The sequence below is a fragment of the Astatotilapia calliptera genome, chromosome 5 (assembly GCF_964374335.1).
Source record: "Astatotilapia calliptera chromosome 5, fAstCal68.1, whole genome shotgun sequence".
NCBI classification, from domain to species: domain Eukaryota; kingdom Metazoa; phylum Chordata; class Actinopteri; order Cichliformes; family Cichlidae; genus Astatotilapia; species Astatotilapia calliptera.
Window position 1 is genome coordinate 35,915,666 of NC_137426.1, and position 26,125 is coordinate 35,941,790.

General features: G+C 40.4%; 1 protein-coding gene across 2 annotated transcripts in view; it reads right to left on the reverse strand.

Annotated features, from left to right (window-relative positions):
• Positions 1-10,130: 10,130 nt before the first annotated feature.
• The window catches only part of phf2 (PHD finger protein 2), a 39,349-nt gene continuing 23,354 nt past the window's right edge, over positions 10,131-26,125 (reverse strand). The window contains exons 11-22 of one of the 2 annotated variants that reach the window (XM_026169071.2): positions 26,027-26,116; positions 23,830-24,183; positions 23,240-23,356; positions 21,726-21,841; positions 21,331-21,509; positions 19,726-19,793; positions 17,265-17,431; positions 16,148-16,434; positions 13,701-13,796; positions 13,502-13,611; positions 13,108-13,420; positions 10,131-10,647 (exon numbers count right to left, since the gene is read on the reverse strand). In XM_026169071.2, coding sequence (XP_026024856.2) covers positions 10,559-10,647; positions 13,108-13,420; positions 13,502-13,611; positions 13,701-13,796; positions 16,148-16,434; positions 17,265-17,431; positions 19,726-19,793; positions 21,331-21,509; positions 21,726-21,841; positions 23,240-23,356; positions 23,830-24,183; positions 26,027-26,116 — 1,986 coding nt within the window. In that variant the 3' untranslated portion in view covers positions 10,131-10,558. Of the gene's footprint in view, positions 10,648-13,107; positions 13,421-13,501; positions 13,612-13,700; positions 13,797-16,147; positions 16,456-17,264; positions 17,432-19,725; positions 19,794-21,330; positions 21,510-21,725; positions 21,842-23,239; positions 23,357-23,829; positions 24,184-26,026; positions 26,117-26,125 lie in introns of both variants that reach the window. The other variant, XM_026169070.2, reaches the window with a different exon arrangement.

The window sequence follows — 26,125 nt, forward strand, 5'->3', positions numbered from 1 at the left end:
ATTAAATACACTCGACTGGAAAAAGAAAAAAAACGACTCGTTCGGTCGTTTCCATGTCAAAGTCAGCAGGTTCATACAAACCTTTAAAAATCATTTGAATGTATTTTCTCTCGTTGGCCTAGCATCACGTGGCGAGGTTGCACGCTGAATGCCTCTTAAACCATGGTGGCCTCCTCTCTTCTCTTAAACCAGTGCCTGCAAGATAACTGCACAGCATTCATCTTCATAATAAAGCCTGGCTGGATTTGTCCCCCATTTAGCCGGGCTAAAGGAAAGCATTACAGCCAGCAGGCATGTGACCACATAATTTCAGCCAGAGAGGCCTATGCTTCCTCTGTTTGCTGTCATTATGCCCTCTGTAAGCCACATAAAGGCCCAGCCATCCTGAGGAGATCGCTGCACTCCTCACTGCTCGGCCTGATTGGCTATTATCTAAATGAACCAATGTTCTATATCAGGACTTCTGACTACATAACTACCCTGTTAATATTCAGAGGAAGTGCTGGAGGTCAGGGAGCTCTCAGTCGCTTGACCTCGGGGTCGCAGGAACCTGAGCTGCAGAGTGGCACATGGCAATGAATGAGCCCTAATGGTTTAGATGGTATCTGTTACACAGCCGGGAGAAAGCCAATCTCTCTGGGCAATCTGACTGTGGAGAAAAAGCAGAGGCTCGAAAATAAACCCCACTTGTTTCAAAGTAGGATAAAGCTGCTTCACCAGCGCCCCACTGAAATGCCCATCTAGAATGACGAATAATTACACACAGATGACCGAACGGCGGCTTCAGATGCGGCGCGCCTGTACGCGCAGTGTGCAGCCGCAGTTGTTTCGAGAAACTCGTCCAGGAAATGCAGTGACTGATTTGGATTGTTTGTTTGTTTGCTCAGTGCTTAAGTGACTTCAGCACCTTGTTAGAGAGGCCACATGCTATCTGGGGGCCACTCTCAGGAGCCTGTCTGGAAGGATTAGGTGAGCATTTGCTTCGTTTGGGCTAAAAACCGGGCCTTTGTGCAGACGTTTAAGACACTTGTTGATGCGTGGCGGAGCTTTGAGTTCCCTTAAAATACTTTGGTAAACATTGGGCTTATCCGCAGCAGCAAAACCATAACCTTAAAGAGCGCTTTCAAAAGCAATTTCCCTCCCATACTATTGCGTGTAAACAGAGTAATTGTACTTAGGAGACTCCCACTGTCAGCTGAGTGTAATTTAAATCCACATCATCCACAATGAAATCAGAGCCACTTAAATAGAAATAGCAGTGTCACTCAAAAATATTCTTAGTACTGCTGCCACTGCTTATGTTAGAATTTATAGTAATGGTGTTATTTAAGGTTTTTCTTAGTTTTCTACTAAAATTGTAAAATAAGCTACAATTTTCTTATTACAGATCCATGTGATACTTGGATAGCAGAACTTTTGAAGAAGAAAAATAAACAAAAAGAGCACTGAGACATGCTCAGATGCCTCAAGACAGTTCATATTTTAAGGTAAAGATCCTGCAATAGCAAAACCCAAACCCTTGGCGACAGCAGGGAGGAAGAACTCCTTTTTAACACCAGGGCCAAATATCTCCAGCCAAGACATGTATAGAGACACCACAAATACAAATATAATGTCAACAAAGCTTCTTTAAATATTTCTGTACTGTAATTTTTACGGTGGCCCTGAGAGGCCAAACGAACTGCAACTTAAGAAAACACAAGCAACAAGAAAAACGCTGCAAAAGCACACAAAACACAACGGAAACAGATTTCCAAAGCACAAGGGAAGTAACCTGACAGACCAGGTGCAGGAACCAAAATATTCTAAGAGTTGTGCTGGGAGACAAAAGAAGTGGAGGATCTGTCAGTTTTGTGAGGAAAGAAAAGATGAGCGGTAAGTGTGTTAGCCTAATATTAGCCTAAAAATCTGTCATCAGTATCATACGAATCATGATAAAACACACCTACCATGTTTTGGGTTCCTGCAACTGGTCCGTTGGGTTATTGTCTCCCCAGAAACACTTCCCTTGTGTTTTTTCCTATTTCCGTTGTGTTTTGTGTGCTTTTGCAGCGTTTTTCTTATTGCTGGTGTTTTCTCATGTTGCAGTCCGTTTGGTCTCTCAGGGCCACCATAACTTTTTCTGTATAATGACACATCTGTTATATTAAAGCTACTAAAACTACAACAATATTACCATTGTGTCTGTTTGCATTACAAGTCATTACCTCTAAGGATAATAATGAAGTACTGCTGGACTGAGCTGTTCCCAGCAAAGAAAAAAACCTCTAAAAACAACTGGTCAGCTTTGCTAACACATGTTTGCATTCATACATTTCAGAGCTAAACATGTCGCATGTGTTGTTTGGCTCCGCTGTTTACAGGGCGCAGTGACAGCGTATAACCTCGCCCGCCCCCGTCCACATCCCACACACACACATAAAGTGTGTTAACCTCTGAAGCAATTTGCATTTATTTACCATGTGCTGCTACATGCGTCCCGAGGTTGGAGTTGGATACAAATAATGTGGAATGAAAAAGACGCAGGAGGTCTTTTCATTAGAGAAGGAAAGGCGTTTAACCGAGGTCCTGTGGAAAGATGTAAATGTGCTGCAGCTACCAAAATATGGATTTACAAAACGTGGCAATAACAAGGAAAATGTAGGAAGAAATTTCAACTCCATTTGTAATTCAGAAGGAGATAACTGATTTTTATGCATTTTAAAAATATTTATTAAACTGAACTGGAGTTAATGGTTGAGCTTGTGTGGTCCCACCTGAGGACTCCAGTTCCACCCAGACAGAGTCATGATTGTGGTTATAACAGAATTACAGAACCAGCTTAGTAAGAGTAGAGCATCTAATTTCATCTTTAGTTATGGTTAGCTGTAGCTGTTTCACAAAGCAGCCCCTCAGATATGCAGTTGTAATATATTTTTGTTTACCATTAGCATCACCGCGGTTCCCTCAGCGAGAAACAGGATCAGGATTTTTCCTTTGGCATTCTGGATTATTGGAGATAATAAAGTGTAGGATACTTTAATAATAAATAAATACAGACATCATTTACTGTTTTTCACTGGAGCTGACCAGAATTTGCTGGAGCTTCTACCTAATTGAAATCATTTTAATATCTATAAAAATCACAGCCAGCTGTGTTTGAACAAGCCCTACAAGCACATTATATTTATTTATTTATTTAATCAGTGGCCATTACTGTTGCACACTGCGAGCTGGTGTTGCACCTGGAGCTTAAGTCAGTTGTTACAGCTGACGGGAAACCATCTTTGAATAATTTATAAAGACAAGAAAATATTTTCCCTTTCTGTCAACATCACACAAATTCAGTATCAAAAAAGTGGCACCTGCAGTTCAGCTTGGTTGTTTTTCATAGAAATAACCCACTGCTGCATTATATAATGACATCTCACTCATATCTCAAGCACTGAGTGTGTGGTGATATTTTAATGAGTACGATTCTTTAATGTGGCACCGACTGAGACAAAAAACCCAAATGAACCAAAACGGTCACGTCTTACTGAGACGGCTGCTGATAGACGCTGTGACCACTTAGTGAATAAAACAGCCTTTCTGCGGAGGCCTTGATCACGCTCACATTAATGATACTTTCATTTGGGTGGGCTCTTGCTTCACTTGTGACAGTCATTTCCTTGATGGGCAACAAAAATTAGCGATGACGTGTTGTTTTCCAGGTCCAAGATTTTAGGCCTGCCAAAGGTTAAGGAAACACGCCGCCATAAACGTGAGCCTCTGTGTTTGTCTTGAAACTGGGCAGCATTTTCTTGCACTTCTCGAGCTGTCGGACATTCGTCTGCTGCCGAGGCAATGCTGTGTTTTGTTTGACAACGGTTTTTAAGTTTCAGCTTCCTCTCAGTGCTCGACTGCAGGAGAAGACTTTTACAGTGTGAGCCTTGTTGTTAGAGCAGAAGGATGCCAGCATGCCTCACCTGCTGAATCAAACATGTACCGTGATAATCGCTGATGGTAAGTAATGAAGTGTATCTGCTCAGGCTGCTCTCACATAGTTACACTTTGTTTGACAACTTTCGTTTTTTTCAGTTCTCCTGGGATGAATTGTATGAATCCATGACATGTTAGAGGCACCGTTTTATTTATTTTCCAGTTTCAGGATCCTTTTCAATTAAAGCTTGTAACAATATTTGACATAAGAAAAAGATTATAATCTGAAGCATTGATTAAATCTGTGGTCTTTAGGTCTTTTTGGGTTGGCTCATATAAAGAAGGGCTGATCCATCCATTCTCTTCCACTTATCTGATTTAAGGATAGATAGATAGATAGATAGATAGATAGATAGATAGATAGATAGATAGATAGATAGATAGATAGATAGATAGATAGATAGATAGATAGATAGATAGATAGATAGATAGATAGATAGATAGATAGATAAGTATTATCTGAAAGGTTTTGTAAAAAATACATAAATAAGTATAATAAAAATAATAACAGTAGTGCCTGACACATGCATGGACATAGGGAGGGTCTAACTGTAAAGAAATGATACAAAATGAGCACTAAACATTAATTTCACTAATATGTGCTATTGTTAGACGACCTGTCATATAAAACAAGAAAACACAAATATTTTAGAAATCCTTTAAAACCTTTTTTAAACCAAATGTTTATGTGACGAATAACAAAATGCATTCAGGTTTTTACTCCCAGATTTAAGCTGGCACACTGGAAATGAATCAAGCATTCAGCCCCTGTACATAACTGTAATTTGCCGTCTTAACATATGAAAAACTATTATTATGTGTTACTGTTTTTCAGCTACAAACTGTAAACTTGGAAATGTATGGATGCTATGCTGCAATAGACAATGGCTGCTGGGGAACATAAGGCACTGAGCACCTCTACTCACGTCTTTGTTCATCGCTGCTGCATCCTGTTAACTTTTGTGTGTGTTTTGTCCTCGCCTCCCTGTGCCACAGGTAGATCGCTGCCTGCTTCTGTTGGGGTCTCTTCCTGTTAAAAGGGAGTTCTTCCTCCACACCGTCACCGCCAAGTGCTTGCTGATTTCGATGGGGTTGTCTCCCTAACATGAGGCTTGAGGTGAGTCTTGCTATGAAGTGATGCTTTATGAATACAAGTGAATTTAATTGCAATAACATTAAAAATAAAAATCCATGTCTTAACATAGAACAGGCGCTTAATTTTGATACTTTGTTATGTGCTGATATTAGTCTTGGACTTATTTCGAGTTAACAGCCACAGGGGGTTGTAGTTCTTTCACCGTCAAGGTTAACTTGACAGATTGTTTTTTAGGAAGCTACCTAGAAAACACAGGAAAACGGTGTATCTTTGTGCGTTTGGGTGTCAGCAGAAGCCAGACATCTCTCTGCACCTCTAAGCTTCCTGCCAGCAGAGGAGTTCTTGCTGGCTGACAGAGCGGTTAATCCACGCAGAAGGGAGCAGCTCCAAACAATTGCTGAAAATTGCAAGCGTTGAGTATGCCACTTCTCATCACGAAAACAGGCTCTGTAAGCTTTCCCAATGTGTTGGTAGAAGAATGACTGCACATTATTGCTAATGACAGGCCTGAACTGGGAAGAAAGGGATGAATAAAAGGCAAGAGGAAAAGTGTGGTCGCGGTGGTGTTTGAGGGGTGATCCTGCACCATTGCACGCCCAAACAAAAACAAAACTTAACCTGACATTCCTGCGTAATTTACACATCTGGCACATTTGTCTTGACCAACTGGGACTTCCGTACAGGACCGAGGGGGTGTTCAAAGCAGTGCAGGGCAGCACATGCACATCTGTGATCGCTAAGGCGCCGCGGCACGGCCATGAGAGCAGTTACACTGTAACACTCTGCAGGCATTGTTTTTAATACGCTGACATTTAAATTGTGATCCCACTTGCCCTCTGGAGGGGACAGATTTTGGCAAAGAAACAAGTGAGGAGAGGTGTTAAGGGAGCCGAAATTAAACAAGGGAACTAAGATTTTTGAGCATGAACAAAGATGGTCTGGGTGCATTTGAAAAATCTGTTTTTCCTAATTCTACATTTCCTACAAATGAATTGTTTCCTTTTGTATCAGCTACCCTTAACAATTACTAAATAATAACTCAATACTGACTTGGTTCACTCAGTTTTGTGCAAATAATCACTGCAGGTAAACAATCATTTGAAAAACCTAATGCTAAAGTCAACTTGTTGCCCTGTCGTGTGTGTAGCTGTGGCCCGTAATCAGCGGGCCGATGATGCTCGGCGGCGCAGCACTTTCTTCTTCTCCCGTGTGCGAAAAAGATCCTGAGAGGACAAACTGTGCATGAGATGCTTTCATTTGTCAGAGCACTTTGGCATTTTTGTGTTAACAATTAGCTAACAATAACAACTCACTTTGATGCTAACCAGGGTGGAAACGGGGTCACGACCTTTAACAGCCGCCTTGCTTCGCTACACCCACAGATCTCCTTCTCTCTCTCACACACACACACACACACACACACACACACACACACACACACACACACACACACACACACACACACACACAAATCTAATGGACAAATTCAATAAAACACCAGTGTGGGGAAATGCAGATTCCCATGAAGGTTTAATTTTGATTAAATCAATTGTGTCCAGATGTGCTATTAGTCCAGGCTTAAAACGGCAGGAAAGAAGCGACACAACGTACGAGGGCCCAACTTTCCTATTACTGCAATCAGTGTGTAATTACGCAAATGAAGAGTCCATTGACTTATTTTTGTTGGAGACGCTTGTTTTAAATGTGCTGATTAATTTTCTTATGATGCCTTCATTCATGGTTAAGTCGCTCCTTCTCTTTGAGATCGGCTTTCTTTCCTTCTCGGTGAGAAAAATTTGGTTAATATGAAGTTTGGTGCAGAATGTTTACGGTGAGAATCCAAAGAAAGGATCTGGTGCTGTCAGCGAATGTTTTCAACACATTGTTAAAAAATGAGAAAATGTAAAAACTGTACAGCAGCAAAAACAAAACTCCACTGTCAGCCAAATGTGAAATGAAATGAAAAATGTTTACCTTGAATGGTGAAGCCTTCAGATGAAGCACATCCTGTCATCTGCCAATTATCACTGCTGTGTTTTTAATTGAATCCTTCATTTCTCCATCAGTAATTTTACTCCACTACATGTACTTGACTGTTTTAGTTACTTTTCTGTTTAACAGTGCAAATTTATTCTTAAAACAAAACCAGGCCACAGTGATCACATCAGCTAACAGCCAATATTTTTCTAGTATTTTTACTGACCTTTACTCAGTTTAAGAATTCTACTTACTTTTAAGTTGTAGTTTAACAATACAACTTTTTAAGATTTTACATTAAAAGAAAATAACAGAATAACTGATAGCATTTCCAGTCATTTTACTGCCCTACACACGAATAATCATTGTTGTTTCAGGGCTTCACTACAACTTAACTATTAGTGTTTGTTCACATCTGTGGGGGAAATATCATATGTAGGACATGGTTTTCTTCAGGGTTTTCTTCCAGAAGGCAAAGCCACAGTTTTATTTTTTTTTAGTTACAACACAAACTGTAACTAAGTATTTTTTTAATCAAGCAGAAAACTGAAAATAAAACAAACAAATAAAAAAAACCCATTTAGCTTCAAATCTCAAAACAATGAATCATAAAAGTCTACAGTTACTTTCAGATGTGGCACAGACATCAGTAAGTTCACCTTTAAATCCTCATCCTCAAGAAACAAACATCATACACCATATATATATATGATGTATGATGTTTGTATAAATAAATACGTAAGTGTAAATAAATAAATATATATATTTTTTCAGATTTCTTTAATTCTACAATAGTATTATTGCATCAATAATCCTATCATTATGAATTATCTAGACCTTTTTTAAAATTGTATATATATTCTATAATTTGGAAAATACAAAAACATATTTTTAAAAAATTACATATATATATATATATATATATATATACTCTGAAGAGTAATTAACGCAACCATTTTTACTAACATCCTCTCTGCTGGTAAAAATCGGCACCTATTTCTTGTATTTCTCCATGTGCTGGACTTGAAAGCTTCCTCTCCATAGACACATTTTTTGACTCCATCTAGTGGCACAGACTCGCTGTTGCTCCACTCTTGACTGTCTGACTGCAGATTTAAGAACAACGTCAAACGTCGCGAGGCAGTAAAGGTTTGATGTAGCTCTCTTCACTGAGCACATTCTGCGTCTTCACTTCTTGCCCACAGGACATTTAACCGCAGCCACACCTGCTGTGAAAAAAGTCGGACTGCTTTGGAGCGCTTTTTAAGTTAATACAGTTTTAATGGTGTTGACTTTGGCCTGGTTTTAATTAATGACTCGGCTAGAGCTGTGGGAGGAGTCCAAAAGCCCGATGATGTGCGTAGTGCTGGATTTGACTTTTAAGCAGGACAGTGTCAAGCAGGAAAGCAAAAAGAAACCATGTTTAGTGTTCACCACACAAACTGTCACAACGCAGGTGGGACAGGAACACATTACAAAGTAGGTTTTCCACAGTAACTGTATTGCAAAAGTAAACAAGGCGGACAATCATATCATTCAACAACAATATGTTTGTTCCTCGGAGTTGAATTTGCCATTTCTCCATGTCTTAGAAAAGTGAGCTATGATCTCCAACAGAATCGTCTAAATACAGAAAAATATATTTCAGGTCAAAAAGGATTGTAAATACTTGGTAGTACTGTGAAGAACAGTAAGGGAAGACAGCTACAACAGGTATCATTCACTGTCCTGGCACAGTGGATGCATTTAATAGGTCGGACATACAAAAATAAACCACAACAAAGCAACACACGTATTGTACAAAATAAAAACCTGAAAAGAGTGTTTGATCAGAGCGTTTCGGAGACGAAAGCAGAGCGCACTGAGACCATGTCGAAAATGTCCTGACCAAAATAACGTGGAAAAAAACACAACCCGAGGTGTGATGGAGGTGTGGACGCGGCTGCTTCGAACCATAATATCAACAATAGTAATGATAATCATGTCACATTGGAAATGGTTGGAGACAGGGTGTAGATAAAAAAGTTTGCCAACGTGGGTTCTAGTGTGTCAAATGTCCGTGGCGCCCCCCAAATACACAAACGCCTAAAAAAGAAAGCAACAAAAAGTAAAGGGTAAATTCACAACTTGATGAAATATCCAAAACCAAAAGAAAACAAAAACTCTTTAGAATTGTACAAGTATAAAAAAGCTACAAACATTAATAAATTACATCACTGACACATAAACACTTCACAAGGTGCTAGTAAAATAACTCCAAAACCCTTCAGGATACTAGAACTCGAACAAGAGGCTGGTCATAGAAACTTTAAGTGTTGCTTTTTTTAATCCTTTTATGTAATTTTCCCTCAAAGCTTCGTCTCTCGTTCAGACAGAATCACAATACAATTAGCTTTGTGTATGTAAGGCCATATGACAATAAAATGTATCGTGTCTTCGATTGTTTTCCAGGCAACACCTTTACGTCTAATGACAACATAATACTAATAATAATAAAAGTGAACCTCTGTTATTAAAAAAAAATACAAATAAAAATTAGGACTATAGTGTATATCCATATATATACTTTTATTCATTTATTCTTATTAGCAAAACCGGTAAAAATGCTGAATGAAGCCTTAAGGGGAAAGGATACAAAAAGTAGTAATTTAAAAGGCTATGTACAAGCTACATTCTATATACTGTGATGTGTGAAGCTATAAAAATGCAGAGATGCGCCTATGTTGTCGGTGCTGCCTGGGAAAGCAAAAGAAGAGAGAAAGTATCCCCATGTAACCGCAGACGTGACGTGGATGAGGCTTATCATCAGCGCCGTGTAGTGTCAGTAATCCTATGGCCGGTCCTCCTCCGTCTGACTGCGTTCGCTTTGACAAACATCTGGACGGCGCTGCCCGCGATTCGCTTTTTGTGCTTTATAGTCGCTCCTCATTTGCGATCCACGGCTCGGCACAAACGAACAAAGGTTCCCGCCGACAGAGACGCACGCGCGCTAATCGATTCTGATCAAACACGAGGACGTTGGGAAAGGAGGAGGTGAATTTTCCCAGTTCAATCGAGCGTGGCAATGATAAGCCGCATCCAGTTAGTAGGAAATAACCCTCAAAAACAAACAAACCAACAAACAAACAAAAAAAACCCCTGACCCAAGCGCACATGCAACTGAATACATGCAAGGGATACTTTCACAAATCTTGGAATGACTGCAATGTAATTCTACTTCATGTTTTAGCAACCCCTGATAAACTCACAGCTGTAGTAAAATGAGACATGTTCTCTTAAAAAATATTTATAGTAGGTTCTGTACACTTTTAATATCTGAAAGTTATAAAGTATAAGTAGAGGCAAAAACCTATTTGACTGATGTTCTTCTTAGAAATTCAAAAATGCATGATTTTCTTCTTCTCCCATCTCGTTTCAGTCTTTTATCTCTTTTCCACGTCGTTGGCTTTAATCGGTGAACGGGGGGGTGAGGTTGGGATGGGACCCAGCTCGTGAATTCCCAGTCCTACGACAGTCCGCTGCATGCTACAGAAGGAGCTTTCCATTTCGATGGATCTTTAAAATCTTTCCAAGTCTCTGTTTGGCTGTTGCCATGCCTTTCTTTAGCCGCTTAGCTGCAGGAAAGACAAGAAAAGACAAGAGGTAAGATGCCGAGCCAGCTTACAACATTTTGTTTCCAAAAATGTAACAAAGTAATACATCCTGACATGTTCGCACCAATATTTGCTAGCTTAGTGGCCTTTATGCTGGAACATGTTCATTGGTCTAATAGCAAAAACATGTTTAACATACTCATACCCAACAGGAGCCCCACAGGGCAACAACAGCACCTCAAGGCGCTTTATATTGTAAGGTAGACCCTACAATAATACATACAACAATCATATGACCCACTATGAGCAAGCACTTTGGCGACAGTGGGAAGGAAAAACTCCCTTTTAACAGGAAGATAGTGATTTTTCATCAACACTGTCTGAACATGTTGTTCCAGACTTTTGCTTGTGTCCAACAGACAGTGGAAAGACTTACGCTCACCGCATACTTTGTTAGGAATGTCCGGTCCAGCTACGAAAGACAAATATCTAATTACACAGTCACATGTCACCACATGACCTTTTGAAGTTCAGTCCAAATAGAAAGGGGAAAGAAAGGTGATTTAAGTGCCTCTGAATGGACTGGTCTGAGAAACTGCTGACCTACTGGGATTTCCCCTCACAAGCATACAACCATCACTAACACAGAATGGCTCAAAACAGAGAAACTATCCAGTTGGTGGCAGTTCTCTGGGTGAAAATGCAATTCAGTTCAATCTCATTTAAATAGCGCCAGATCACAACCACAATCGCTTCCAGACGCTTTATATTTGACGGTAAAGACCCTACAATTATACTGATAATAATGCCTTGTTAAGGGCAGAGGTCAGAATGGCCAGACTGCTCTGAGCGGACAGGACAGCAGCAGCAACTCAAATAACCCCTCACTACAGGAAAGGCAAGCAGAAGAGCATCTCTGAACCCACGCCATGTCAAACCTTGAAACAGATGGTTACAGCAGCAAAAGACCACATGTGGGTTAGTAATGGAGTCAATCACTAATGTCATGTTTGTATTATTGATTGATTGAGCATACTTTATTCATCTCGAGGAAAATTGGGTTAAGGCTGCCAGCCGTGCCAGCGCCAACGTTTATATTAAACATTATAACCGTTAAACACACAGGAGTGGCTGTAGCTCAGGAGGTAAAGAGGTCATCGTTGACTTTACCTCTGGGTGCTGCAGTCTACATACCAACTATACTTGACAACATACTGACCCCAAGCTGTTCTCTGACGCTTGTTAGACACAAAGCGTAGCACACAGTGCCTGCATGAATGAGACTAGTTTTACTGAGTGCTCAGGTAGAAAAGTGCTATATAAGCATTTGCATTTGTAATATTACTACTTTGCTAGTAACATTAGGCAGCATGCAAACTCAGATCATGCAGCTCGCTGCTGCGTTAAGTGTTTGTCTAATCAAGCCAAACTTGGCTGAATGGGCCACGAGGGGATAACTACAGTAAACAACAAGTGGGATTTGCAGCAGTGGGACTGTTTGTGCTTTGGCATCTTTCTTCTGGCTAATTTTAGTTAATGCCAGTGCGCCTGCTATTCTGACAAAATGAGCACTTTTAAAAGTTAATGCCAAATTATAGCATGTTGTGTTGTGGCCAGCAGAGGGGAACAAGACAGATCGTTTAAAATTCTGTTAAATAACATGTCTAAATGTCATTTCAATACTGGCGGGAAGAACCACATGCAAATGTAAATTAAAAAGCAATGCATTAACGAGAAGCTACCTAAAAGGATCCCTAGAAAACCTTTAAGTGAGACGCATTTCCTGGAGGAGGGAGTCACTCCCTCTAAGTATCCATCATTGGCAGTTCACAACAGTTCACACAACTGTCTCTCATTACAATAGGTTGCACTTTGCGCGCTCAAAGAGCAGCGGCCGCCAAACCAAACTGTTATTTGCTAATTATTATTGATTACTAGTCCGGATGAAGCTTTAGAAATTGTAAAAAAAAAAAAAATCCTGGAAAGAACTTTCATTTGGCAAGATGGAAAACATTCATTTCCCTGAAAAACTGCTCAATTTAAAAGCCATTAGATATTCATTCATTACTGCTCCATTACTGAAAAGCTGCTACAAGAATCTCTGTGTAAAGAAGGCGAGTGATTCAAATTTATTCACGGGAAGTGAAATCTTAATCCCACAGATTACTAAAGCTTTAAAGACGTTACACGCAGCATTTGAAATTTTCTAACGAACAAATAGCCGTGCCTGTGCTTAAAGGGGACCTATTATGCTTTTCCTTTTTTCCTCTCTCGGAAACACACTGTTACATTGGCGTTAAATCGCTCATAACATACACTGCAATGGTTTAAAGGGAAATATATTTAGAAGTCATCACTGTGAGGCACAAAGTTCTGTCTGTTTCTGCAGAACCAACAACCAGTGACAGTTGCTCTGAGGATGACGGGACCATCCGTTGTGTATTTTCTTCTGCACACTCCACACTCTGTACACGTGCTCACCTTTGGCGTCTGCTGAGCCCACACGGTCACCCTTCGCCATGCCGCTGCTGTTGGTGCTTGTGGAGTTGGTGCTGTTGGGAGAGGACATGGACGGCCGTCTCTGGCTGAGGAAGACCCCGGGTGCCATGGGCTGCGGCCCTCCCGGTGACTTGACCGTTCCAGTGTTGAACTCGTGGTCTGTCAGGCTGCCGTCCTGGGAGTCCAGATTGTGCTCCGGCGAGCTACTGTCCTGAGAGATTTTCGGGGGCTCCTCTATTACTAGCGCCTTCTTTTTGGTGCTTTTCTTCTTCTTCTTGGTTTTTTGTTGTTCCTCCTTTTGACACATCATTTTTTGTTTGAGCAAAATGATCAGAAATATCTACAGTTGTGTAAGAATACAGTGTAAGTAATTTACCTGGTGGGAAAGCTTTGCTGCAGCCGCAGCCAGGCCTGTTTCTATGGACGCCACCCGGGCTCCATCTCTGGCTGGCCGCTCGTGTCGGGGAACTGATGGTCCTACGCGGGCTGCCAGGACATCCATATTGGGGTTTAGAACATATTTCTTTCATAAAACTCTGAAGCCAAGATGCTTCTTAAACAATGCCAGTGTTCACCTGTGGGGCTGTACGGAGTGTCGTCGCTGCTTTTCCGTTTCTTTGATCTCGATTTGAACACAGGATTATCCTCTTCGGACTCCAGCGAGGGGTAAACTAAAATCGAAACGTGGAACAGATTACTCACATGTCATGCATGTTAGCTCATTGCTGAGAAGTTGCAAAGAAAAGCTGCAATTACTTCAGTTTTCTGTAAAACGGAGGAAGTGGCAGCATGCGGTGCAGCTGCAAAGCAGCTGTTGACTGTCGGTTCACAGTGCAGCCATTCCAATCTAGACCTTTTAATATCTGATAATTGGATGATCAAGATAAAAAATGACCTGTTTATAAAAGCAGAGCAGAGTGCCAGTCTGCGGGAGAAGCTTCGGGATTTTAGAGCGAGAATGTTCGTGCTAAGAACAACTAATTGGACCAATTAGAAGTTCAAAAAGCTTGTAAAATAACCGTTTGGAACGCGTGTTAATCGCTTATTAACAAGCTAGGAGGCTCCAAACAGCTGTGTTTGGATGGGCTTCACAGGGAAAGCATTTTGCAGGAAAAAAAGATAAACTGGAGCAAAAAAACCCCAAAGAGACGCACGAAAAGTAAACATAAGCCCGTGTCACGTACACGTAATGAAAAGCTCCAGGCCAAATTGAGAAATTAAGCTCCACAAGCAGATACATAAGGGGCCAATTTGTTTTTAAAGCACCTGTTAGCAGCAGTGAGGATCAGACATGGCAGATACATTATTTTCTCATTCATGCGCTTGAAAAATGACACCAGACTGAACTCACAGAGCTCCGATCAGCTGCACTGTTTTTAGTTTTTGAATAAATCAGCCCTCCTGCACATTCAACTTTATTGATGTAGAAAACAAAAAGAAACAAAAAAGCGCAATAAAATAATAGTGAACCACTAAAAGTACTGCAATTTAAAAAATATATAAAAATAATAATGTAACAAAAATGTGTTTTAAGGTCCTTTAAGACCCAAATAAATATAAATGATAAAATATAAAGACATTGCAACTACTGTGTTTTAGATTTATGCATTTAGAAACAGCAAAACGTGAGAAATCTCAGTGAGGGAGTCTTTTCATTTTTCGTTTTTCCAACAAATCCTACAAAATATGATTCAAAATGATTGAGGGTTGCACTCTTAAAAGTGTTCAACTGGTTTTGATGCCACGGACACGTCCTAAAATTGTCAGATTGGGTCCAACAAAGAGCACCTTGTAGAGGCAGAGCTCCTTAATAGTAAAAAAGTTCAAAAAAGTGCATCTTCAAATAGCTGAACAATTTCAGAAAAATGTTCCTGAATGCAAAGCCTTTGACGATGTCATCGTGCGTCATCAGAAGAGTCGGATAATGTGAAGAAATCAGTGCTGATATCTGTGATCTTCAGGCTCTCGGGGAGCTCTGCAGTAAACATGGATGTGATTCTCTCACTGAAACAATTGCACAGGTTACTGTCTGTGGACACAGTCACCGTGCCTTTAGTTACTTTTAGGATCTTCTGATTCTAAATCCTTTGTATCAAAACTAAAGTCTGATTATGTCTGAATATCTGTTTTTCCACTTAGCCAAACAGTTATTCAGTTCAAAGCAATTCTCAGTCTCTTGTGTGGAGCTACTTTTCATGTAATGCTTAAAGACAATTATTGGTGCATTAATATGAAGGCGAACAACAGAACAGTTCCAGTACAAACCTTCATGAAGCTCGTTTTTAAAGCGTGTATTTGTTTACATTTTGCAAACCATCTCTTTGAAGCTAACAGACGCAATGACAACATCCTGATACACATTCCCATTCCTGATCCTGATTACAAGAATGTTTTACCATGATTAAAGTTATCCCACTTCTAATTAGAGAAATCTCTTTACGTCTGCTCTCCAAAGTCATTCATCCTACGCCCTTCAAAGCTGGTGGGTGTAATCGGGTGTAGCGCTGAGTGAGAGGTTGTTTGGATGAGCTGTTTTAATATTTTGGTTAAAAGGTGTTTTCTGTTAGAGTGACGGCTTCCTGCTCCACTCTGTGTGTAGGGGGAGGAGCACACATAAACATGCATGTTTTTTTGGAGACATTTTTGGGGTTAATGCAATCCCAAGACTCCAGCATATGAAATGTTTACCTAGTTTCATCACTCTGATGGTCTAAGCTTAGAAAGACAGCCATCCAGAAACACACTCTATCTTTTCAGTTCGTGTTTTTGTCTCATTTTCAGCATTTTCTTGGTTTCCTGTGATTCTGCCCAGACAATAGGTAGGTGTGACTTATAAATTCATAAAGTACACTGTAGCTGAAAAAAACACATCCTGGGTACAATAGGGCAAAACAGGGAATGCTTTGGAACTTGACCAGCACCAGTATCATGGAAAAATGACACTCGCTACCGCCGTCACCCCACCCTGCCCACGATGACAGAAAAATGAGGAAACAACAACAAGTTGGCATTTGTCGCTTACCGTAATCCGAGTCCTTGAAACACGCATCCATGTGATCTTGGTCGTCGTCATAATCTAGACTCTCAATACTGCTGCTCTTCCTGGGTTTCTTTGGCAGACGTTTAGTCGACCGCTTGCTGTTGTTTCCGCCTCCTCCTCTGCCGGCCTTCTTGCCGGCCTGCGAGCTGTGCGAGTTGTTCTTCGACTGGCCGTTGTTTTTGGCCTGGCTGTTGCTCCACGGCTGCTGCAAGCTCTCTGAAGACGACAGGTTGGCCATGGACAGCATGCCCTGAATGGCCTCCTGTGTGCTGGGAGATGCAGGTGGCTGACTGTAAGTATGTCAATAAGAAATACACAACAACACAGCCATTACATGGTGGTCAACACGCTGGCAGAGGTCAAAGAAAGAAAGAAAGAACTGAAGAAGGCTCTGAACCAGATCTCGGTGTAAGCTAGATTACAAACTGTGCCTCAGTGGAACAAAGAGGAAGGAAAACTGTCAAAAACAAATATCCTCCTTAAGACATCGCTCCCAAAATGAATCCACACACCCATTAAGCTATCACCTGCTGAGCTGCCACAAGAAACAAAGCGACTATCACACACCGCTATAATGAAGCTTCAGCCCCTCTTCAAAGCACCAACGATGTGATAAATTAACATATTTCATCAATGTTTTCTTTCTTTCTTTCATTGCTCATTTGTAGCTTTCAGTGTGGTGGAAATAGACCATCAAGAGCTCGCAAACAGCAAAAGGCAAAGGGAAGAGCCTGGAGCCACGCAGCGTTTGATAGATTAACACGGGATGAAACAAACACTGACTTAACACAAACTGCTGACAGAATCGGTGTAAACTGTTGCTCCAGCCGCTAGCTGATTTTTCAGCTCTGAGCGAAGCTGTAAAATTCAGCTTTTTCATCCAATTACGTCGCCGCTGAGTAGGCCATTTGTTTGTCAGTGCCTCGGTCCATTAAGAAGAGCTAAAATTCATTTACTGAAGGAAAAGGGGGTCCAGCGGGAGCCATTTAGAGATTAATGCTGCGCATGTACTCTAACTCAAATGAGTTTAGAAGTCCAAGTTCTGTTGGTGTTGATGGGAATGCAGCAGAAAATTGACATCGGGGTTAGGTTAGTCTACCTGTTGGTGCCGTAGTCGATGCCACCCACTTGCTTGCTGGCCTGCAACAGGTCCAGAATTCCTGCGGCGCTGCCGCTCTTTTTCTTCACCTTGGAATTGCGACTTTTGACCTCAGGCTTGGCCTCCGTGTCTATGTGCAGCGTCTCTTCATCTGAGGAGTCTGTGCTCTGGTGTTGAAGGAAGTGAACGTACAGGAAAGAGATATGAGAGAGACTTCAAGTTTCTTTCCTTTTCTGGCAAAAAAAGGAAAATCCATGTTCGCTTTTCTTGTAATGGCTTCTTTACTGCAGTCTCACTGTTTATCATAGGACTGCCGCCAGAAAGTCTCAGTAGGAGGCCCCAGGGCTCAAATGAGCCGTCTGCCCCCGTCAGCCCCCTTTTTAGTTATTCACTTTAGCATAAATGTTTTTAGAACGATGCAAAAACAGGCAATATTGACATTTGATTCTTCTGCTGTCGACTACATTCTCATTTACTAACCTTACCCCACACAAAGACACTCTAAGCAAATGTAGGGCACTTGCAGCCCCTCAGGACTGGACCCCTGGGATATTTGCCCACTTTTTCCATCTGCTGATCCAGTATGGAACTACAACCTCGTTTCGAAGAATAGATTTGTGAATGAAAAACCCACATTTTAATGTTAATAGTGACAGTTTATCTAACAGCTCTATTTTAATGCCGCCGTGCTTTTTTAAAATTTCAACTTTCTTTGTAAAACACTACAGAGATTTAGGACGACACCAGCTGCTTTAGTGTTAAATTATCTTTTGACATCATTTCATGAAATGCCAATAGTTAGTGGGGGACACATGTGGACTGTCACCCAGCCACTTTAGCATCAGGGCTCTTCTTCTGTGGTTCTGTTCTATTGGAGTGTGTACAGTAAGCAGTTTGATACTGTCTTGCTAAAACATGTAAGGCCTCGGCTGAATATTTTGTTGCCTAAATGGCAGCATGTGTTTTTATTAAACCTGAACATATCATTTAGTATTATTGGTGCCTTCACAGGTGCACTCATGCTTCTCATGCCATCAGAAGGCAGCATGAGCAACACTTTCTACTTTAGTCTTTTGGAGCTGAGACGCAGAAAAGAAGGCAGAGTATCTGATTCCTTCGTTGTGTGGGGGTCTTTAAACTTCTTCTTAAAGCCTTGCTGGCTGAGGGCTTTCAGATAGTGATAATCTAACACTGGTTTTCAGTCTTGTCCCTTTGCTACATAGATTATTTTATATTCTCTTAATCAATAATTAATTGCATGAACCACAAAAAGAAGCCTTAAATCAAATGTCCTCCTCATCGTGATGAACCTCTTCATATCTTCTATTTTACCAGAAATGTTTAAGCTACTTTCTTTGCACGGCTCTGTCACAGCAGGAATAGTATACACACGTTTCATTTAACAGGTTTTTATACCAAATGCTCCCAGTGGATGGTGTCGTGTCACATGTTGTATGAACCACTACAATATGGAGTCATTATGTTTACCTATATCCAGTGTGATTAAATAAAAATGTTCCTAATTAATCACATTAGAGCTAAAATGTTCTTTGTCCTTTTTTCAGTCTTCTGTTTTCTCGTCCCAGCTTCTTTGAAACATGTTAAATTCAAAAATATAATTTTTTCATTAAAAAGACAAAATTCAGTTTTAACATCTATTTATAATCTTTCATTTTAATATGTATTTAAATGAGTGGCATGGCATCACAACAACACAGAATTTGAAATATCCGGGGAAACTGCAGATCAAGGCTGTGATATGGGTTCTAGTGACCTCTCATTAGTAAACTTGGTCTAGGCTTTTTCTTCCTCTTCCTCCATTCATGCCACAGCTCTTTCTCTCATCAGTGTGTGTGGCTCCACAGCACAGGAAGTCTCCGCCTCTGAGTTAAAGGAGCACTGCAGAATTTTTTCACAGTCTGTTTATGCATCACATTAACGTCATAACTGCTTAAGTTTTATGGATAAAACGCCAAAACATTAAATTCTCTGTTAAGTGCAAAAACTTTACATTTATCGAGTGTGCGCGTCTGTCCAAAGTGATTCCACCACACAGGTCGTGTGTATTATTTTTTGGAATTATTAGTATGCTTCATCAGCACATAGAACTTACTGTAGGTGGGCAGTGAAAGTTATTTTACAAATAATAAATAAGTATAAAATATAAATTTTTACATTGTGTCATTCTGTTTGAATGTCTCATAAATACTGATGTTCATATGTTAAAGCTTAGTGTAAAATGTCATCAAATATAATAAAACAAAGGCGCAGAACTGGAGCTTACATCTTACTGCAGTTTGCAAAAGGACAACTGTTTATGAGAATCAACCTAAACAAAAATGTAAGCACTAATTTTGTATTGATTATTTTTCTCATTAATGGTGGGAGGCTGACGATTTTCAAGCTGGGCCTCAGTGTTCCAACGTTTGGGAATAGCAGATACAGGTGATGTCGTACATACCTTAGTCACCGAGGGTTGAAACTTTGTTTTTTTGGCTGGCTGAATAGGTTCTCTGATGTCTGATAAAACTAGGGAAAAACAAATGTAACAATCAGCACCATAACATCGGAATTAGTAACATTTTAAGACTAGTCTTCCAATAAGACTAACAAATAGGGATGGGTACCGGTATCCGGTACCATTATGGCACCGGTTCTGACATAAACGGTAGTAACCAGACCGAAAAGCAGCGCACATTTCGGTGCTTTATTTCGATGCTTTTTTTTCCCTGAGATGTCATACACTTTGGATTCTAGCCAATCATTTTACCTTTGCAAGCATAGTAGGCGGGGCCAGGTACGTATGTTCTTTTAGAGCAGATTAAAAATGACCAAGGCAAAGCGGTCAAAAGTCTGGCTGTACTTCACAGCAAAAGATGCAAACTCAGCAGCCTGCAACAAGCTGATACTGTGCAAAGGAGGTAACACCTCGAATCTGATGAAACACCTGGCGACGCAGAGCATTTTTTTAAAAGCCGAGAAATGCGCCGTATTTGATAGCTTGCTGCGAGACCTCACACCGAGCACATCTACTGCGGGTGTGGTGCCTGTTATCGGACCCGGAGTTAGCAACATCCCCAAAAAACCCGAAGAGCAGAGTCCTGGCCCCTAGCCCTGCCAGGTAGCAGAAATGATGAGGATGATGATGCAGCAGCAGCCGTTCTTCTCCGCGTGAGTAGCTTAACGTTGTTCGTGTGTAATTTACGTTGAGTAGGCTAACCATGTTATTACATTAATGTGAACTAGCAAACATCATCATGGCTACATGCAGCTGTCTTCTTGTTTGATGGCAGATGCTCCCTTCACCCTGGCCAAAAAGGCTAAAATGACCAAAGAAAAAGTGGAAAACAGCTAAACATAAAACCTAAACAATACCCATCCCTACTAACAACAACGCTGTGGTAACTCGTGCTACCACAAGTTAGAGATTTTTAGAGTTAAAGTGGACACTTTTGTTATTCATACTTCGTCTTTAGCTGAATTTCCTTCAGCTACAGTCACAAACGAGCTGTATATACTAACTCGTGACAAAACAGGGCTTGCTCTTCTTTAACAACACATTATGTAAATGCAAGTAATTCGACTTGAATTGCCGAGATTTTCTTTCTTTTTTGTAATTTTACTGAAAATTTAGTCAATCATCTGATAACTATGTCATTAAAAAAGTAGTCATTTTACAGTTAGGTCAGCAATCAAAACAGCAGTGATGCTTTGTGCCGTGTAGGCTGATGTTGTCACAGTTCTTAATCTCTCAAACAAAGCTCTTTTTTTCCAGATGTTAAGCAAAAACTGAAATGTCAGAATGGTTTAACCATTATTTATGTACAAAAATAAACCAAACTGTTTAATGCATCTGTCTTAAAAAATCATTTTACAGAGCTAAAACATGCCCCTAAACATGTTTTTAATTTAGAACAGGAAATACCAGATCAAGAGTATATCGCTGAGTAAATCTTTGGCACTTTTTGATACATACGCATTGAAGCCGATACTCTGAAAATTGCCCAGTCTAACTTGATAATTTAAACAAACTGAAACACGAACCAAATAAGCCCAAAATACTCACAGGAAAGATCTCTCTTAACAGTGTTCTTTTTCCGTCTGATGGGGAATTCGTCAATCTTCAGCTCGCCTTCATCTGAGACGTACTCATACTCGTCTATCACTGGCTTGGTTTTGTCCTCTTTTAGGTTTTGTAATGATCCAAAAACACTTGAGTTGGTCTGAGGTTTCAGGGTCTTGGAGCTGAAAATGAAACCGCAGGACAATAAGGGAGTGATACGAGGCTCAGCCAGGCGCTCGCAGCGAGAAGTCCTTGAATTAGCTCTAATGGATATGCTGCTGATAGCCACATGGCTCTACAATCACCAAAATACACCACATGAGAAAGCTGGCGTGCTCGTCTCTTCAAAGACCTGAAGTCGAACATTTACGTGGCGATCGCAGCCATTCCATACATACCTCAGCAGTTTCCTGTGAGACATAGTAAAGCTGAATCTGTCTTTATTGCTTGACAGCAGTGTTCTGTCAAATTTGCATTCCTCCTCCATTTTCAGCAGGGAATCGGGTTTACTATTCTGCAACATTCCAAGGAAAATAATGTCAGAGAAGCTAAAAGTAATCAGCGTTATGTTAAAGAACAGAGAGGATGACAGATATCTTGGTGTCGCTATTTCTGGTTCACTGCATTAATGAGAACACTTCATGCCAATTTAAACCGACTCTGTACTTTTATTTCAAAGGAAAGATTAATTGCATATAACTATGTTCCCTCAGTTCTACAGAGCATCTGAGCCTCTCTTAGCTCACTGTTTTGATTCTAGCTGAAGTTTAAAGGAAATGTGGCCTCTGTCTCATGCCTTCATTTTTACACTTCAATGTAAATGTAGCTAACTGGAACTTAAAAAAGTAATCGTATAAATGAAGAAATGATCTAAAACTTGGCACATAAAGATTCTCAGTCCTTGTGTACTTTAGGAAACCTGTTAAACAATCAGAATTTAAAAAAAGAAAAGAAAAGACGCTGTCATTAACTGTTTCATCAACTCTTAAAATAAACCTTGCTGTTAAAAGGGTGAGTACCTCATGATGTTAAACCCAACAGGTCAAATTTTCTGACCCAATTTTCACTAAACCAAATCCACATAGAGGAATGCAGAACGACTGCCATGAAAGTCCCCACTGATCACACTGTAATTAACTGCAACCCAAGAACATCCATTTTCACATTTTCAAATATTCACTCCTCAGCTGTTTTTGTTTCCTACGCGCTGTAATCTGAAACAGAAATTTCACACTGCCGTGCGACACCGACGAGCTTTATAGACCTAACAGAGAAGCTGCGAGCCTCTGCACAAATGAACAGTGATCACAAGTGAAGATGTGGTTGTCAGTGACCTTGGTAAAGGTCTAACGGGGTCTCTTCCCCATCTGTAAATGTTTGGCCTGATGTGAACGAGCAGTGGGATGGAGGTCCTTGGAGGGGTTTAATACATTCCACAGCAGTTTGGCATTGTATTTTCCAAGAAACTAAAGCCCTCTAATGTCTTCCGTTCACCAAAATTACACTTTCTTTTTCTCCCCGCTAAAAACTTCCTCCTGTTGTTCTACAATAACGATACAACACGCTTTAAAAGGAGATGGGGGCATATGTAAATACTTAGATGGAATGCACTGGATATGGACATGGCGTAATTCCATTAGGTAAACTCTGGGAGGGCGGACGTTTCTGGAGAAGCCCTGATGAGGTGCAGGCCTCAAATGTGCGACTTGGGCCGCATCATTACTTTGGCTGATTGCTTTGAAGTGAAGTGTTCAAATCATTGTTGGATGGTCCTGCATTTTTTCTATTCAGCTGCTCAACTTGTAACCTTCATAGCTTATTGCCTAAAGAATTTCAAATGCATTGGCTGTTGCAGGCCAAGGCGAAAGTCTTCACCACCATTAGTTTAAAATAACAGCTCCGGTAAACTTACCTTGTACTTCCATTTCGCTTCAGTCTTGTTTTTATTCTGCTCTCTGATATCAAACTTTTCCACATTGTTCTGCTTTGACATTTCCTTCTCAGACATGCTCAGGACATTCTTAACAGCCTGGAAAATGAAAGCAATTACAGAGAAACATAACAGAACGATCAATCGGTGAAACTGTTCTGCCCTGCAAAGGCAGAAAGTGGAACTGCAGAAAGAGTTTAACTGAACTGTGTATCACATGTCTAATCTATAAAATCTTAATTCAATGCTTATACATACAATCATTTTCACAGATGTTATGTTACACCTCTGCAGTTAAAAAACGATGACCTGGTATATGACCGAGCAACGGCCACCCTTACGTAGACATAGACGCACTTCTTTGATTAAAAAAAGCCTGTTTAGCATGTGCACCAGTTAATGCATACTAGCAGGGGAAGCTGTGCAGCCAGTTATATATGCTAACACTTTACAGCTGCCTGCAGGCAGCAGCTGAACATTTCATAGCATAATCAGATACAGAACGGTTGACCTACAATGAAACTAGAAACCATCATTTCTATAAAAAAGTGCTAACATAACTAAATGCTCACCTTAGGCTTTTTTGGCTGGTCCATTTTACTCAAAATGTCCTTTGCATGGGACTCCAGCGCAGCAAAACTGGAGGGTTTAGGAGGTGGTGATGACTCCTTTGCTGACTTTGCTTTCTTCTTTCCTCCTTCCTTGACCTTTGGCACCTTCGGAGGCTTGGGCGTCTTTGAAGGTTTGGGAGGCTTGGGTGGTTTAGGGGGTTTAGGGGGTTTTAAGCTTTTCTTTCTGGACTTCTCTCTGCTGGGTGAGGGGACATGTGCTGGAGACACGGCTTCTTCAGGCTCGGACTGGGTGGACAACGGTTCCTCAACTGGTACCTTAATTGGAGCTTCGCTTTTAATGGCTTTTGTTGTGTTCTGTAAAAGAAATCAAGGTCAACTTTTGACTTTGTAACCTGCCGTTAAACCTTCTGTGAGTTCATTAAACCTAAATTAGGATTTTGTTTTTATTATTTAACTTTATCACTGGTGTGATCATTTACAACACTTCAGAATGTAGTCACCTGGTACTGCACTTTATTTTCTACATAAAATTACCTGTCTCAGGGCTAAAACATCGACACAGACACACCTATGGGCAATTTAGAGTGACCAGTTAACCCAGCTCCACTAACTGCATGTCTTTGGACTGTGGGAGGAGAGAGAGAACCCACGCAAACACAGGGAGAAAATGCAAACTCAACACAGAAAGACCCCGGCCTGATGGTGGAATTGAACTCAGAACCTTCTTGCTGTGAGGCAACAGTCCTAAGCACTGTGCTGCCCAAAGCTTACAGCACCTGGGATTCCCAGGCGGTCCAGGTGCTCAGGAAGTGTCATTTGATCAACTTTAAAGTCTATATGTAATGTTCTAATTCATTTCAAAGTTTTATTATTCAGATACTGGATCTATAGATGATGTGTTGCTGACATAGGGATGTTTCATATTCCAACATGTTTTTTAAATGACAATAATTCCATGTTCCTCAATATTTTACTAGATATTAAGAGCAGGTCGTTTGCAGTGCTGTGCTCTGGTTTTCAGTGATGAACTATGTTGGATTGATGCAGGGCAGACTGTGATATCCTTGGTCACTGGTGGGTTTAAAATCTGAGACACTGTAAGAGAAAGATAGGACCCTCAAGTCTAAACTGAAACTTATGAGAGAATTTTAGATAGAACGAAAGTTTTATGAATACCAGAGGAGAAGCTTTTAAAATCCCATCTGTGTGAAGAGTGAGCAAACTCTCTGAATATTCGATGCATAAAGTTTGTGTGTCTTGCTGACCTTTAAAATGAAAGCTAATTTAAATAATGCTTCAAGGTAAATGCAAATATTAGTGTTCAGATGCTTTTTAATATGGCTGCTAAGTAGGAGGACTCGCTTGTAGAAGATGTCATTGATTTAAGTGTATCATGTTCTTTAGTAAAAACTGCAGAATTCCAGCTTTATACTGTCAAGAAGTTACAAAGCACCTGTAATGGCAAACGTAACATGAGCTTATATATATGTATAGGAGGATGTAGTTGTCTCTGCTACACCTGAACCTAGGGACCCCCACCTGGCAAATCCTACTTTAACCACTGGGCTAACTGTATGCTCAACTAAGAGATACAAACAAAACATAAAAACACATTCTTTCTATTCACCATTTGGTTGCAAACACAATGCCACTGTGTGTTGCAAGCTAATCTTTTAGTAACAAGTTATCTGAACAACAGCTATTCATAGCACTAACATGGTATTTAATGCTAGATAAGCTAGCTGATAGCTAGCTGATAGCTAAATGTTAGCTGTTGGCTAAATGTTAGCTGCTAAGATTTGGTTTGCTTTTTGTTGCTACCACATGTAACAAAAGAATAATTTTTTGCCAAAAGAAAGTTCCAATTTTAAAAGTAAAGAAAAATTTAGTAAAGTATTTTTTATCATTGAGATTAGCGGAAAGACGAGGGCTTCATAATCTACAGAACATTAGCCTTCTTTGATGGCAATAAAATGTTAATTTTTCTGCAAATCTGACATTTGAGAGTTTATGGAGAGGCCTAAGTGGAAAGGGTTAATTTGCAAAAACCAAATATGAATATTAAGCTTTTTGATTAGCAAAAATAAGGCATCGTCCTCTAGACAAACCTCTATGGTTTCCTATATGTCATAATATGAAACATTAATTTCTCCTGGAGCCAAAAAACTATGAAATTACCACCTAGAAATAAAAATACCTCTGACAATCTGATCTCTTTGGCAAGATCCTTAATGAGTTGTGATGGCTTCATGTTCTCTGGAAGCTCATCTTCATGTTCCAGGAGAGCCTGTTACAA